Consider the following 16,730-nt stretch of genomic DNA (forward strand, 5'->3'; position numbering starts at 1 on the left):
ATCTTACAATAAGTCCCTATTACTTAAGGTTACCCTTATAATCCATGCCATATATATGACAGTGTTAATAATTTTTATAAGGGACCAGTAAGGGGTGCATACCCAAATATGGTACTATTGCTAGAATATATAAAATACTTGGAAAGAGAGGAGAAAGAGACATCTCTCAGGCAGTCATATGGTTATAGCTCAGATTCTTCTGTAATATTATGTATGTATTTGAAACTGATGAAAAGACACTTTACGTGTTTACTTACAATTTGAGACAGGTACTGAAAACAGAAAATGTAATAGAAATAAAAAATGTTCCCAAAGTAGGCATCCATCTCATTTGCAAAAGAAAAAATATTAAACAAGTAGAGATAATATGGCAAACTGACATTCATAGCCATCTGATTCAAAGAGAACCTGTTTTTAATGAAAAACTGTCCCAGGAAGAAATTCTTTCCTTATATATTAGTGGATGAGACAGCTACATGTAAGGATGGTATTTAAATGTGTATTGAAATAATAAATTAATATCATTTCCCAAACTTTCTTCTCAATGTTTCTTTTCTGCCCTTTTAAAATCATCTTCTTCTTAACTTTATTTGAGCTTTCCCAAGTATTTGTTTCTGTCTTAGCTCTTGAATTCATTTTGTTATATTATTTAATCAATCTCCTCCCTCCCTCCCTAAATAGACTATCATACAAAAGCTTTTTTTTTTTTTGAGATGGAGTCTCACTCTGTCACCCAGGCTGGAGTGCAGTGGCGCGATCTCGGCTCACTGCAAGCTCCGCCTCCTGGGTTCACGCCATTCTCCTGCCTCAGCCTCCCAAGTAGCTGGGACTACAGGCGCCCGCCACCAGGCCCGGCTAATTTTTTTGTATTTTTAGTAGAGACGGGGTTTCACCGTGTTAGCCAGGAAGGTCTCAATCTCCTGACCTCGTGATCTGCCCGCCTCGGCCTCCCAAAGTGCTGGGATTACAGGCGTGAGCCACCGCGCCTGACCACAAAAGTATTTTTAAAATAAGCATTACTGAGTCCAGGAGTTCAAGACCAGCCTGGGCAACAAAGTGAGACCGCATCTCTACAAAAAATAAATAAAAATTAGCTGGGTGTGGTGGCACTCTCCTGTAGTCCCAGATACTCTGGAGGCTGACACAGGAGAACTGTTTGAGCTCAGGAGTTAGAGGCTGAAGTGAACTATAATTGTACCACTGCACTCCATCCTGGGCAACAGAGACCTTGTCTCTTAAAACAAACAAACAAAGCATTAAACTTAATTGGATTTTTTCTTATTAATGTATCAGTTATTCTACATTCAAAGTGACTTGGAAGTTTGAGAAAAAGTTATTCCCCAACCTCCCTCTCCAAATCATACGAAAACAAACAAATCAAAGACAGGAGAAAAAGGCAAAGTATTTACAGGAAAATCAGCTACAAATAACCGGAACTAAGCAAAGAAAGCAGAATAGGTTACTATGTTGGCGGTAAAAACTCTTTAAGGAGAGTCAAAAGAACAGAAGCACTTTGGACGTTTGTCTGGACTACTGGGATCATAAGCATTTTTTCTTGCTGAGCTATAACAGGAACTCAGTAGTTATCCAAGAGTGTGTCTGCTTTAGAGAAAATAATTTCAACAGCTCAACTGTAAAGAGATTAAAAGGTACAGGAATGCAGGGTGTGAGGGAGTGTAAGTTTGGGAGAGAATGGCTTAAATAACAGTACTAAACAGTCAATGGCTACTTCTACATCTTTAGATATTAGAGTATTTTGTTAAATACATGTCCATTCATAAAATAAAATAATATAGCTTGCTTATTGGCTTTGTTATAAATGTCTGGTTCATGCTAAGCCAAAACCTGGGGCTCTGGAATCTCCTTCTGAACTTCCAATGTAGTATCAATTATAATAATTTCTGCCAATACAATTAAGAACCTAAGTGGGAGAAAAAGTCTACATCCTTCTGCACAAGAAATGATGCCACTCACCTTTTTAATGAAACTGTTAGAATATTTTATATTGAAAGATGAAAGAGAAGACCAAGCATGAGGTAATTTATTATTTCATTTTCATTTCAGCAAGAGCAAAAAGAACAATCCAGGTATTTAAGAACTAAATTCCTGTCCCATAACATAGTTTACAGTCATCAAGATAAAATTAACTTCCTTTTCCCTACTATTGAAACAAAACAAAACAAAAAAAGGATGTTGTCTAACTACTATTATCTAATTTAGTTCAGGTTTGTCTTTACTCTTCCTTGATATGAAACACCAAAATGTGATAAATCAGCAATTTGAAAACAAAAAATCCAAACAGAATGTTAGACATACTCCTAATAGTAATTGTGTGAGAGACAGTCCTAACAGTCTTCCTGAATGAACATCAAGGGACTCGGGGGGGAGTGGAAATCAATAATTTTCTAATAGCACTTTTATAGCAAACTAATGAGAAATCACTTTTTACAAATGTAAAAAAATGCAATGCATATATATATTTTAAACCGCCATTCACTGTCTTTTATAAAAATACAGTCCCTTTAAAGTTAGGATTGGTCGGGCGTGGTGGCTCATGCCTGTAATCCCAACACTCTGGGAGGCTGAGGCGGGTGGATCACGAGGTCAGGAGATCGAGACCATCCCGGCCAACATGGTGAAACCCCGTCTCTACTAAAAATACAAAAATTAGCCAGGCATGGTGGCATGCGGCTATAGTCCCAGCTATTCAGGAGGCTGAGGCAAGAGAATCGCTTGAACCTGGGAGGTGGAGGTTGTAGTAAGCCAAGATGGCACCACTGCACTCCAGCCTGGGCAACAGAGAGAGACTCCATCTCAAAAGAAAAAAAAAAAAAAGCTAGGATTGTTTTCTCTATAAAAAATACTTGTTCTCTTCCCTTAGAAAAACATTACTAACCATGACTTCAATCCATGGCTTGACAAGTGTTACTTCTAATGATCTGTTATACTGTTTTGATCAAATAATACAGTAATTATCCTGAACCTCAGAAAAACTATCTGAGTGTTAAAAACATTCTTCTACAGTAACTTCCATAAAATACACTTCAACACAATCATTTTAACACCCAGCAGGTTTCTTCTTCATAGTACTAAATCTTATTCTTAAAAGTTTACTTTTTTTCTCCTACTTTGAACATAATTGTGTCAATAGTAAAGGAAATACTTTGTTTTCACAGACCAGTACACTTGGAGCCTTGCAGGAAACATTGTTCTCAGCTGCCCCCTTGCTGCTGAAAAAAAAACTTTGAGGCTGGTCCTGTATAGAAACATACCAGTTATGTCTGATAGAGTAAGGTGAACACAGGGAATTTTGTGAAAAGGCAGTGATCATGAGACGCTATGGCTAAAGTGTTCCAAATTTCTTAGCATTTTTGATTAATAACGGAAAATATATAAGATGTTTGATCTCCCTAGTTTTCAAGTATCAAAGTTCTCTGGTCCTAAAAACCTGAGCTGCTAGATATTTATACCTTAGGAAAAGAATTAACTAGTTAACTGAGAATTTCAGTGATAGTGAGTGGTAATAATCAGAGAATGAATTTGCTCATTCTATTGTTAGTATAGACACTCGTCCCTCTGTATATGTGGAGGACTGGTTACAGAGCCGCCTGTATAACTCCAAATCTGTACATACTCAATTCCCACAGTTAGCCCTGTGGAATCTACATGTGTGAAAAGTTGGTCCTGCATATAAGTGGGTTTGGCATCCTGCTAAGGTTGAGAAAAATCCACATATAAATGGACCTGCTTCATTCAAACTTGTGTTGTTCAAGGGTCAACTGTACTTACTTCTAACCACACCCAGTGTATTCTTAAAAAAAAAAAAGCCAGTTACTCAGTATCACTTGAGCCCAGGGGTTTGAGTCCAGCCTGGGTAACACAGTGAGGTCCCTTCTCGTTTAAAAAAAGAGAGAAAGAAAGAAAAAACAGCTTGGGATAGAAACCACCACTGAGGAACTCTAATTCATTCATGTGCTCCTGGGTTAACCTACAGCACTCTTAACAGAGATATTCACATGGCAATTCCATAAAGAAAATATTTTCATTTTATAGAAAAAGTAGATGAAATGTAAATAGCTATGCATTTTTTCCATTTAGTCTAACATTCATAACATTCAAAAGTGCTAGTATAAACATTTACTTTTACATAAGCTAACTGATTATCTAACACATTCTTCACCAACCAAATGTTTAATTAAGAAGAGATAAAAGAGGAATAGAGATTCTTAGGAACATAGATCCAAACATTCCACAATTAATAATCAGCCCATGATCCATCTCAAACCTACATTTCAGAAGTCTATTTCTCAATAACCAAATGGGAATTGGTTTAAAAGCCTAAATAGGAAAAGCCTAAATAGAATATTTTTATGTTTTTACTTTTCTTTTTGTTATAAACAGCATGGCTATCAGGATTACAACAATAGAAATCAACAAGTAGTTTATATTTCCTAAATATAAACTCGTAGTCTGACACCAATTCCATGTTCATCTTTATAATACTCAACAGCTCAAAGTAAAGCATGTATTACAGTACTTAGACTGTTCCACTCACATAATTTATTTTATATTGCTTCCTATTTCTCACATCTTTGTATTTTCCACAATATTCAGCCCAATGTCTTGTGTACGGCAAGCACTCAAAAATATTTGCTCTATTCTTTCAAGATGAACTTACCCTTCGAAATGACACAACATAAAATGTGTCTCCCCTTCTGCGGATGGCTTCAAAAAAGTCTTGATAACTTCTGGGTGAAGCATAATACACTTGTAGCTCACTCCCTGAGTTCCTGCTAAAGTAAGAAAAATATAAGGTATTATTAAAATAAAAAGTTTCCTGTTTTTCCAAAATACTTCCCATTCTTTTTTTTTATACTTTAAGTTTTAGGGTACATGTGCACAATGTGCAGGTTAGTTACATATGTATACATGTGCCATGCTGATGTGCTGCACCCATTAACTCACCATTTGGCATTAGGTATATCTCCTAATGCTATCCCTTCCCCCTCCCCAAAATACTTCCCATTGTAAGGCTATGTCTGAATTCTAAGAATCTCTCTCAACCAAAATATTAGTTGCACTTTGGCAGTAATTTTTATAACAATATTTTGTAAAGCCCAAGGATCAGGATATTTTATAAGAACCCACTCACTTATGCTAAAATTCTGATTTCTGAATCAAGGCTCTAAAATGTACTAGATGGTCAAGTACATTGCAAAGCATGTAAAAATAATGAAAGTATCAGAAAATAGAGAGATTTCTGCATAGGTTTGAATGATTTTTAATTTTTTAGTAATACAAATTAAATCTGAGGAAAAGTCATTTTTCACCACTCTGTCGAATATATGAAGGTATGCTTGCCTACGAGGCTGTGCAAAAAGGTGGAAAAAGCTTAGGATTTGAAAACAAACAGACTTGGTTTAGAATTCCTGCTTCACTTCTCAAGTGGGCACTCCTGGGGAAATTGCCCTCCACGAACAAACTGTTTCCTCCTCAATAAAAAGAGGACAACCACACAAACCTTGTAGGACTGTTATTGGAGATGTTATATATGTCAAGTGCCAAGCATGGATCCTGTCCCATAGGAGTCACTCAACAACTGCTAGTCATTGATATTAAAAGTACCATGTATGTGCCTTACTAAAATTAAAAACTAAAATGATAATACCTCAAACCACATCATGCCCCAAAAGATACAGTCAAATGATTCTAATAGAGTTCTTAATGTGTTCAGGATTTTCTAGTGTTTAGGACCAATATCTGGAAGAGTTAAAGGGATCCTGTAATGCTTCATTTTTCCTCAAAGAGAAAACTTGTATGTATCAATCAAATATTATTAATTTAAGAGGAGAAAAAGACTGACCTAAATGGAAGTAATAAATGAGTCATAAGAACTTCCTTTGAAATAACTCCATTTGTTCACTAGGCCATTTCTGATTACAATATTTTGAATATATAGTCACTTCTTGCTATTTTGTGATAGTTATGTTCTAAAAACTCACTGCCAGCAATGAATTAGTGAATCCTAAACCATTCTCCTAGGGAAAATACAGGGTTAGGTTCCTGCAAGCCTCTGGTTACAATATTTCTGTTAAGTGATAAATATATAACCTTATTTATGTGTTTCTGTTTAGAGACACCTTCTTTAACATATATTATTCATTCACTAACTTGAACTCACAGCCAACTGCACTATAAATCATGCCTGAATGAAACTTATCTAACACACGTAGTTTCTCCACACAGCACATCACAGCCCGCTTGGGCTTAGCAGCACTAGACAGCAATTCAGTAATATGCCTCAGGGCCATTTCAAACAGCAAAATTACCAACAAAAAGCACAAAAATATGAAAAATGTGGACTGTGAAAAGGACCTTGTTTATATAGCTGAGACTAAAAGGCAGAACACTGCCTTGTTCAACCTCACCAGGGAGCATCTATGCATGTTTGTAAATGATGACAAAAGCACTGCTAATATTAGGGGTTACAAATATATTTTAGCAGATTTTAGTAGGTGAATTAGCAAATATGGAACCCACAAATAATGAAAATTGGCTGTAATTCACTAAAACATTTTAACTAATGAAGAAATACTATGCCATCATAACCATGCACCCAAAAATTGATATATTTTTAAAATAAATGTAACTGAATGATATATTCTGGTTAGCAGAGAATTATTAGTTATTATTTAAATATATTTGAATTATCAATTTCAACAGGATAATACAATCTCAGGATTTTAAACATTCATGATTGCTGATATGCTGCTCATTGTCATTTAATAGGAATTCTCAGTTATTAGTATAATGAATAAAATAGCTTTTGACTTACATTTTTACTATCTATCTATATATATTTTTTTCTCAGTGCCTAGAACACTGGCACACAGTGCATTCTAAGTAAATGTTAAATTTGTATAAGTGAACTGCAAATGTGTGGTAGAGCTACAGATAGAAGCTGAGATTCTCAAATTTCACTTCAGTGATACTGTTGTCAATAACATCACACCATTATCATTTACCATTTTGGGGGGCACTTATGTACCATGGTAAGTGCTCTAAATATATTATCTAATTTAACCATTATATCAACTCTGTGCAGCCAGCATTTTGTAGATGAGAAAACTTCAATTGCATGTAATCTCCTTGAGCCCACAAAGTAAGAGGTAGAGTTATGATTTGAACTCTGCCCAACAAGGCAAATAAAGCTAGCATCTTAACCATGGCACCATATTGCTTCCTATATTATATTTCCCTTTGAAGACATTTAAACCTGTAGATACAGCATTCTCTTTGAAATCTTTCAAAGTCTTAAGTATTATTGTGTAGTGAAAAATGCATTGTAAGTAAAACAGCTAGGATCTGAATTCTGAGTCTACCACTAGGTCTTACGACTCTGAAAATTACAAAAAAAAATAAATGATTTGACCAGCTTTTCTATATATAAAATATACTTTTAGTTATTATATGGATTTAAAGATAAAATGCATGTAAAACACTCAGCAGGACACCTGGCACAGAGCACTCAAAAAATAACATTCCCTTCCCTAGGTACATGAAACAGATGCAAATCAAGGGCAAGAAAGCTATGGGTATTCAAGATTTTCATCAAAATTATGATGGAACAGCATTCTGACTAAATTTGTATTTAAGGGGTTTGGGAGAGTTGAACTTTTGAAATTATCTGGCTTTATTCCAACTGCTCAGTAGTATATGTTTTATATATATACATATATATCTCAGAGTATATGACTAATATAAAACTCATAGATGAGAACAAATTTAAGGTGAAAGGGAAGTGTGAATTTCAACTTTCTTAAAATACCAGCTATTTTAAATTCCTTGGCCAAAAGCTTCTGCACTGTCTTACCTGATACTAGTGGTTTCTGTGTATTGAACAGCCATCAGCTGAGAATTTGAGCCCTGTTCCAGAGCACCCTGAAATATTTAAAAAAAAAAAAAGTTTAATACTGTATCATGAAATTATATGAAATCTTCCTATACTGGTTCATTCTATACTTAAATTTGTTAAACTTCCATTGCTAAGATTTCTGACATATTCAGTTCAAATAATTAAACACTGACAGATATTAGAACTCTTTAGGTCCATTCTAGTCTGGGAGAAGTGTCTTATGGAGATTAAGGCATTTAAGGCACTTTCCATTAAGTTTAAAGAAAGAGCCCAAAAGCTTAGTCCAAGCACCACAAATTTTATGACCAAGCTATGTAAGTGTCACTGAACATATAACAATGTATCCTTGTCTAAAATAATTATCTTCCCAATGACAAGTTCCTAAGAAGTATGAAAAGTCCATAATGAAACTAGATCCTATTGTTTACTGAGTTAAACACAGAGATCTTCATGCCAAAATACATCTATGAACTAAGCCATCATTAAAGAGTTCTTACTGATGACTCTTGGCAAGAGAACAGTTCAATCTACACCCATTAGTGGCCCACATATGCTACACTGGAAACCTGTCTTTCACACAGCATTTGCTTTGCACTATGCCTTTTTATTCTCCTTGGTAGTTATGTAAGCTGATTTTCAGAAGAGGTTTGTCAGGGTATCAGATTTCAAGGGCATATTACCAAGTTCTATTACATTAGAAAGTAATCTTACCCTGTCAAACAACGGTTTAAATAATTTTTTAATCATTTGTTCATTACTGTGTCCATATATCCATCTTTCAGTAATCAAAGCACCTACATGCGCCCAAGCTACAAAATTAAATATTTGACTTCTGCCTTTAAGAAGCTCGCAGTTTAACTGGGAAGACAGATATAGGAAAACAATACAATGCAATAAGTGCTAAAACAGAAGCATGTACAGAAGTTTAAGGGAGAAAAGAAAAGGAAACAATTTTGTTTGGTGGATGGAATCAATATGCAGAGATGAATATAGGGGTTCCCACTTCTGGCTCTGTAACAAGTCAAGGATCTCATTTTATAAAAATCTAATGTGGGTCTTGTATATTGTAGGTGTTCAATAAATGTTCTGTTTAACAACAAATGAAAAAAATCACCAATAAAATGAAAAGAAGAACACAGTTAAATAATAAAATACTATACTTACTGGCACAGTTATCCAGTAAGTAGTAAATAAAACCAAAACTAAATTATAGCTAGTTGATAAATATAAGGTTGAAAATGAACAGATTAGCTGGTGAATTTTAAATGATTTGTGCTACTTTGGCCCATATGAAATGAGCAAAGAAGTCTGAAAGAAGCCAGACTTATTTCCCTAGTCTCAGAAAGGAATGGGTAGGCCTTAGGAAAAGCCAAGTTACAGAGATATCAGGCAAACAGAAAATAGATATTCCATTTACCTATCCAAGATTTATACCAATTAACTTAGGAACCTCTGAAAAACTAGTCATGAGCTTTTGCATTTTCAGCTGTGTGGATTTAGCAAAAGATCATAATTGACAAAAATGTGACAGGCATTTACACAGAAATGAGAGGATGTTAAAATCTCCAGTTATGCTGTAGATCTTTTTCTCAAGTTCTGTCACTTTTTGCTTTGTGTACGTTGAAGCATTGTTATTAGGGGCCTATACATTTAGAATTGTTTTACCTTCTTTGTATGCTTCTTTTATCAATAAAAAATTTCTTTTGTTGTCTCTTAGAATAACCTTTGTTTGGAAGTCTACTGCCATGTCAGCTTTTTAATGCTTCATGTTTGCATGGCATACATCCGTTTTCACCTTTATTTTCCATCTGTCAGTGTCTTCATATTTAAAATGTTATTTCTTACAAACAATATATAGTTGGATCTTTCCTTTTTAAAAAAATCTAGTTTGAAAATTTCTTCCCTTTAATTGATGTGTTTAGCCCACTGAATTTAACTACTAATATGGTTGGATTTAAGTCTACCATCTTGGTATGCATTTTTAATTTATTCTATTTGTTCTTTATGTGTTTCTCTTTTCCTGTCTTCTTTTCATTGAACTGCATATTTTTTAGTATTCCATTTTTATTTCTTACATTGTCTTTTTAGCTATATTTTTTCTTTTCTTTTTAAGACACAGGGTCTTGCTTTGTTGCTCAGGCAGGAGAGAAATGATGTGATCATAGCTCACTGCAGCTTCTCAAACTCCTGGACTCAAGCAATCTTCCTGCCATAGCCTCCCTAGTAGCTGAGATTACAGGGACAAGCCACCGTGCCTGGCTCTAGCTGTACTTCTTTATGTTAGCTTTTAGTAGTTGCTCTAGAGATTATACTTTGATGTAAGTTACTGCAGTCGATCTTGAAATATTATTTGAACAACATAAAAACTTTATTAAGAGTATAATTCCATTTATCCCTCCCCCGCTTTGTGTTCTTATTGTCTTATATTTTACTTCTATATAAGCTATAAACCCCATAATAAATTGCTATTATTATTGCTTTAAAAAGACAATAGTCTTTTAAAGACATTTAAATACACACACACAAGATAAATATAGTTTCTTTTAAAAAAGTCCTGTTCTTTTTACCCAAATATTTGCCCATTCTGATGCTCTTCCTTCCTGCTAATCTGGGGTTCTATCTGGTATCATTTACCCAAGTCTTTTAAAAAATATCTTTAGCATTTCTTATAGCAGAGGTCTTCTGGAGACAAATTCCCTTGGTTTTCTCTATGTGAAAATGTCCTTATTTTGCCTTCATTTTGAAAGATATTTCATTAATTTTCCCCTTTACCTTTTCTAAAAACTCAAAGTCTAGGAAGCAGGTAGAACTATGAAATAGGACAAGTCAAATGAAAGACATAATGCTTAGATACAACAGATATTTCAAAGAAATCAGTTCACTTAAATTACAGAATATTTTATAAGACTTAATGTCAGTTCACTAAAATTACAGAATATTTTATAAGACATAATGCTTAAATACAACAGATATTTCAAAGAAATGTCAGTTCACTAAAATTACAGAATATTTTATAAGAGTTTGGGATACTCTTAGCAACTGAAAGAGGTAACTGGAAGAAAAAAAGGTTGAAATGAGAAAAGAAAAAGGAGAGCAGTTACAGGCTCTTTACACGAAGAAACAGAATTTTTTTTAAATCTTGATATGCTTTGGCATTGACAACAGCATAAAAGCAGAATAATTCTTCTTCCTCTAATCAGGAACTTCTTTACTACTGACAAATATAGATTCTTCCCCATCATTCCCTTCTATAGTAGCTAAGATTCTCACATTTCTGAGCATATCTAAGCTCCCTACAGAAAGAAATGTACCCAAAATAGCACAGAATGAAATAAGACTTTAAACTACACATCTCCAAATGAACAAAGACAGTAAAATTAAAACAAAATTCTTTTTCTTGCATTCGAATTCCTTTAAGATTAAAGAATACCAAGCACCCCTTCCACAGTAAATGCTCTATTCATTTAATGACTAGGAAAGAAAAACATGACAAATTCCATCTAATGATAAGGCCAAAAAAAAAGCACTTAGGGCAAGAATTTTAATCTAATTTTTCATTAAGTTAATTATACTAGCTGTGTGGGATTACCTACTGGCAATGATCTATTCCTGACTCCTGTGTTCTTCCTCTGTGTAGCAAAGGATGGAAGCCTAGAACCTATATCACTCAAACTATTTTGCCACCAGAGCTCTGGATATAATTTAGATTCTGCCAATAAGATGCACTTGCTTCAGATGTGGAAAGCAGAAGGGAGACAGGGTCCATTTTTCCTCTGACCATGGTAGCAGCTGATGTGTAGGCTTTGGCAGACATGAACTTTTGAAGTACTAGACTCCACATTCCAATGCCAATAAGCAGCTTTGGGACTCTGGGGTACATGTGACATTGTTAATGACTGCCTGCAGCCTCTATTAGTATTAACAACCAATAAAGTTGCCTACTATAGTAGGTGAAAAAAGTTGGAGAGGCCAAGAGAAGCACACAGTAGATAATTACAGAATTTCAGAATGTCAGAGTTTGAGCTCACCTAGACTAGCCCTCATTTTATGTATGAAAATAGTTCCATAATGGTTAAAAACCCATGTTTCTTGTTATCCTTTTAATGTACTTTAGAACACAACACATACTGCTTCCAATTAGTCAGGAAATAATTAAATAGTTTAAGATGTTTCCATTAGCATGTAAACATGTAAATCTGGTGAAATATTTCCCATCCAAAAATAAACTCTTTCTTGACTCCTGTTGCTACTCCATTTCTCTATTCCCATGTATAGGGATCACCCTGAAATAATTTTCTTCACTTCCTCCTCTATTATTACTTCCCTGAATCCACTTCAGTTGGCTTTTGCCATCACCACTCCAATGAAAGAACTTTCACGAAGGTCACTAACAAGTTCTGATGGTCAATTCCAAAAGTAATTTCTCACTCTTTATCTGAATCAGCATCTCTTAGCTCTCTTAGCCCCTGTAATTAACTGTTAAATTCCCTTCTTTAAAAACTTTCTTTGCTTGAATTTTGGGACACCACTATCCCTACAATTTCTCCTATTTTACTGGCCAGCTACTCTTCTTCCTTTTCAAGTACTGGTTCCTCTTTCTCTTTCAGCCTGTAATGTTGGAGATGGCCCAGAACTTGGTACCTCACTCTGTTTTCTTTCCTCTTTATTTCTCTCTAGCTAGTAGCACCACAAATTAAACTTCCAGTTTCAACCTCTCTCCTAAACTCCAGACCCACTTTGATTGTCCACTTGACTTCTCCACTTGAATGCCTAACAGCCATATCAAACTTAACATACTTAAAATTCTTGACTTCCACCTCTAACTGCTCCTTCCCCATTACTGGTCTCAGTAAATGTTATCACCAATCATCCAGTACCTAAGCATAGGATTTATCATTATATCAACAATTTCTATCAGCTTTACTTTCAAAATATATTTGGCATCCAGGTACTTTCTGCCACCTTCACGAGTACCACACTAGTATGGACCACAACAATTTCTCTCACCTAGCCCACTAAAATGGCTTCTTAACTTGTCTCCCTACTTCCAGTCATACTCCCCCACCACGGTCCACTTTATGTAGCAACTACTAATTTTTTAAAATATAAATCATATCAAGTCACTCCCCTACTCAAACCTTTCAATGGCATCCCCTCAAACCCATGATGAAATCCAAAGTTCTCACCAAAGCCTATGAAGTTTGCTATGAGCTTACATCTGCTGCCTCTCCAATCTCATCTACCACTCTACCCTCAGCCCCTGCATTCCAGTCATACTCAGCTTCTTCATGTTCCTTCCTGAGGGTCTTTACATTTGCTGTTCCCTCTGTCTAGAAGCTCTTTCTCCAGATTTTCCCCTAAATCTTTTTTTTTTTCTTTTTTAGATGGAGTCTCGCTTTGTCAACCAGGCTGGACTGCGTGATCTCGGCTCACTCCAAGCTCCGCCTCCCAAGTTCATGCCATTCTCCTGCCTCAGCCTCCCGAGTAGCTGGGACTACAGGCACCCGCCACCACGCCTGGCTAACTTTTTGTATTTTTTAGTAGAGATGGGGTTTCACTGTGTTAGCCAGGATGGTCTCGATCTCCTGACCTCGTGATCCACCCACCCCAGCCTCCCAAAGTGCTAGGATTACAGGCGTGAGCCACTGTGCCCAGCCTCCCCTAAATCTTTACATTGTTATTTCAGTGACTTTTCTGCCTATGGCAAAAGCAATGTTCTCACCAAACCCTTGTCTTCTTCTCGAGCACACAGGAAGATACATGATCCCAGTCTTTCTAACAGTAGTTTGGGCAAAGTGACAGAGTTTTAGCCAACTAAACATTGGCTAAAAGCCAGGCCTGATTCTTAAAACATTTTGCACAATCCACCAAACTCTTTCTTCCCTAACATCCCAAGCAAGAAGCAAAGAATTTCAAGTTGTTGGGGCTACACAATAGAAGGAAACTGGATCCCTTACTCCCTGCTTAGAGAAAAGCAATCCTAGAAAGTGAAGTCAGATTTTGTGCAAGTGAAAAATTTTTATTCCATTAAGCTACTGAGATTTTGGGGCTGTTATAACAGCTAGCATTAATTACCTTAACAATGTTGTCTTAAAGTGGAACTTCTTCAAAGAAGCCTTCCCTGAATTTCTCAATTCAAATTCTAACCTCCTATGCTGCTTTGTGTTTCTTTAGAGAACTTAGCTCTAATTTTGAGTGTATTTGGTGTATTTATTTATTTGCTTATTGTTTAGCTCTGCACTAGAGTGTAAGCTCCATTAAGGTAGGGACTTTATCATACCCATTACTTTATTTCAGGATCAAGAACAGTCCTTGGCTCATTATTGGGAACTTGCAGATGCCAGTTGCTAGTCTAAATTCTAACAACAAATATTTGATGAATGATGGAATGACTTAATGGTGTTTTGTGGCAAACAACATTGAGATGGAACCCCCACTTAACAGATTCTAAGTAAGACCTGTCATTAAACCATAGTAGTAAATGTCTAAGTTCAGAAATGCCCTCCCTTGATATGTCTTATTTCCAAACTGCCCCATGTCTCAACATTCTCTTTTTGAAAAGCTCTAAGAAAAGAGGAGATAAGCAGTATTATTTATTATACCATTGTGCCAAAGACATTTGATATAGATATCCATGCATAGGAACTCCTGGCTTGAAAGCAAATCTGAAGGTGAGAGCAAGAAATAGCACGATGCCTGATCAGGGAACTACTAATACTATAAAACCTAAACTAGTGCTATAAAACCTGGGAGGAAGACTTCAGTGGCAATGATAGCTGCATCAGAAGCAGCAGGAGACAGTGGGCAGAGGCTAAAGCTCAAGTTTACCAAATCTTCTAGGGAAGAAAGCAACCCAGCTGGGAGAAGCCTTCCAACAAATACACCAACTATTGTTCAAAGACAAGCAGAAACATACCTGAAGAATATGGGTTTTCTGTTGATTATTTGTCATTCTTCTTGACTTGGTCCTTTCTACTTCATGTCTATGAACCCATCCTCGAAGTTCATGATTTAACCTATAAAATATAGTTTAATTAATTAAACAGAAATTAATTAAACATAGAAATGAATGTTTCACCCTGTGGGTGGAAATGAATCTAATCATTTGTAGGTTCCAAAGAGCATTCCAAGTGCCTGATGACTCAATATTGCTTTTTGATTTGAAAAAGTTGACACTTAATGTTGTTTTTAATAAGACATACATTTTTACATGGTAAACCTGTCAACCATGCATTCAAAATTCAAAGAAAACTACAGCTAAATACCTCCCAAATATAAACACTGGATGCTAAGGTTTTTCCACCAAAAAAAGGTATTTCCTTGCCAGGCACAGTGGCTCACACCTGTAATCCTAGCACTTTGGGAGGCTGGGGTGGGAAGATTGCTTGAGCCCAGGAGTTTGAGATCAGCCTGGGCAACACAGTGAGACCCTGTCTCTACAGAAAATTTTTTTAAAAAATTAACTGGGCATGGTGGCATGTGCCTGTATTCCCAGCTACTCAGGAGGCGAAGGCAAGAGGATCACTTGAGCCTGGGAGTTTGGGGAAGCGGTGAGCTATGATCCAGCCACTGCACAACAGCCTGAGCAACAGAGCGAGACCCTGTCTAAAAATAAAATAAAATAAAACAAAACAAAATAAAAAGTATTTCCTATTTCTGTTCTTGGGCCATATAAACACAAACATCTGAGACACATTGTAGAGAACTTAACAAGTCATAGGACCCCTAACAACAAATAGATGCATTAAAACCTCTTGAAAATCATGCTCTTTTGGGAGAAGAAAAAGAATGAACTCAATTGCCTGGGGTAAAAAAAAATTCAAATTTTTCAACACACGAAATAAAAGCATAGCTCATACATAACTTCCCTTATTTTGCTTACTTTTTATAGCAGCTGTGAAGATGTTAAACTATGTTTAACTGTAGTTGATTACTACATATCACAAAAAACCTGAGGTAGTTTTTGAGGTTTTAAGGATAAGGTCCAAAATCACAGGAAAAAAAATTCAAGGGAAAACTTGATAAAGAAGTGTGTACTAATGGTAAAGTATCTCCAGAATCACGTATCCACAAATTATTATCTTCCTAATTGGAAGAAAAAGGTACTTTCTGCTATGAATGTTACTAACTGTAAGCCTAACACCCTGAAATTTTAATATTAATTTCATTCTGTAGTTTTTGAAGAAGACATATTTAAGTAAGCAACTATCACTTAAAATAGACCCATCACCATCTCTATCAGGTTGGTGGAGAAACTGGACAACTAATATGCCTACAGTTATCCACAAATAATTCAGAGATTCTCTCAGTCACTTAGTGAACCTGACCAATTACTTGTCTAGGTTCCAAAACTAAACATGGGAACCAACTCAGATGTTTCTGCAATAATCTACAACACTCACCTGAGAGACTCTGTTGTGTTAATTAGGGGCTGACAAGGAGGTGGAGGAATATAAAGCAATGGTTCTTCAGTTAGCACCATCAGGGCTTTGTCATTTGAAACAGAATGATCATATCTGAAACATGGATGCACAAAATTTGTTTCCTTGTATCTTAAATTCCTAAGAAGTTTGCTATAAGAAAATCATCATTAGTGTTAACTTTTCATGGAAATAAAAATATAGTAAACAGAATATACTGCAAGATAAAGTATAAAATACAAAACCTTATTTTACATGAAATGTCATTTTCTGATTTTCTACAGAGAAGGATGGTAATTCACATTTGTCTAGTCACCATTTATTGAGCAATTAATTTGGAATAAGGGATACAATAACACATGGTTCATCATGTCTTCAATGAGCTTAAGACATAC

The 16,730-nt window shown here is 35.6% G+C and overlaps 1 protein-coding gene across 2 annotated transcripts in view; it reads right to left on the minus strand.

Moving 5' to 3' along the window:
- The window catches only part of ATF6 (activating transcription factor 6), a 212,776-nt gene that overhangs the window by 102,580 nt on the left and 93,466 nt on the right, over window positions 1-16,730 (minus strand). The window contains exons 11-14 of one of the 2 annotated variants that reach the window (XM_054526488.2): window positions 16,318-16,431; window positions 14,832-14,931; window positions 7,874-7,941; window positions 4,679-4,790 (exon numbers count right to left, since the gene is read on the minus strand). In XM_054526488.2, the coding sequence (XP_054382463.1) occupies window positions 4,679-4,790; window positions 7,874-7,941; window positions 14,832-14,931; window positions 16,318-16,431 (394 nt within the window). Of the gene's footprint in view, window positions 1-4,678; window positions 4,794-7,873; window positions 7,942-14,831; window positions 14,932-16,317; window positions 16,432-16,730 lie in introns of both variants that reach the window. The other variant, XM_024251202.3, reaches the window with a different exon arrangement.

This window comes from Pongo abelii, chromosome 1 (genome assembly GCF_028885655.2).
Source record: "Pongo abelii isolate AG06213 chromosome 1, NHGRI_mPonAbe1-v2.0_pri, whole genome shotgun sequence".
Lineage (NCBI taxonomy): Eukaryota > Metazoa > Chordata > Mammalia > Primates > Hominidae > Pongo > Pongo abelii.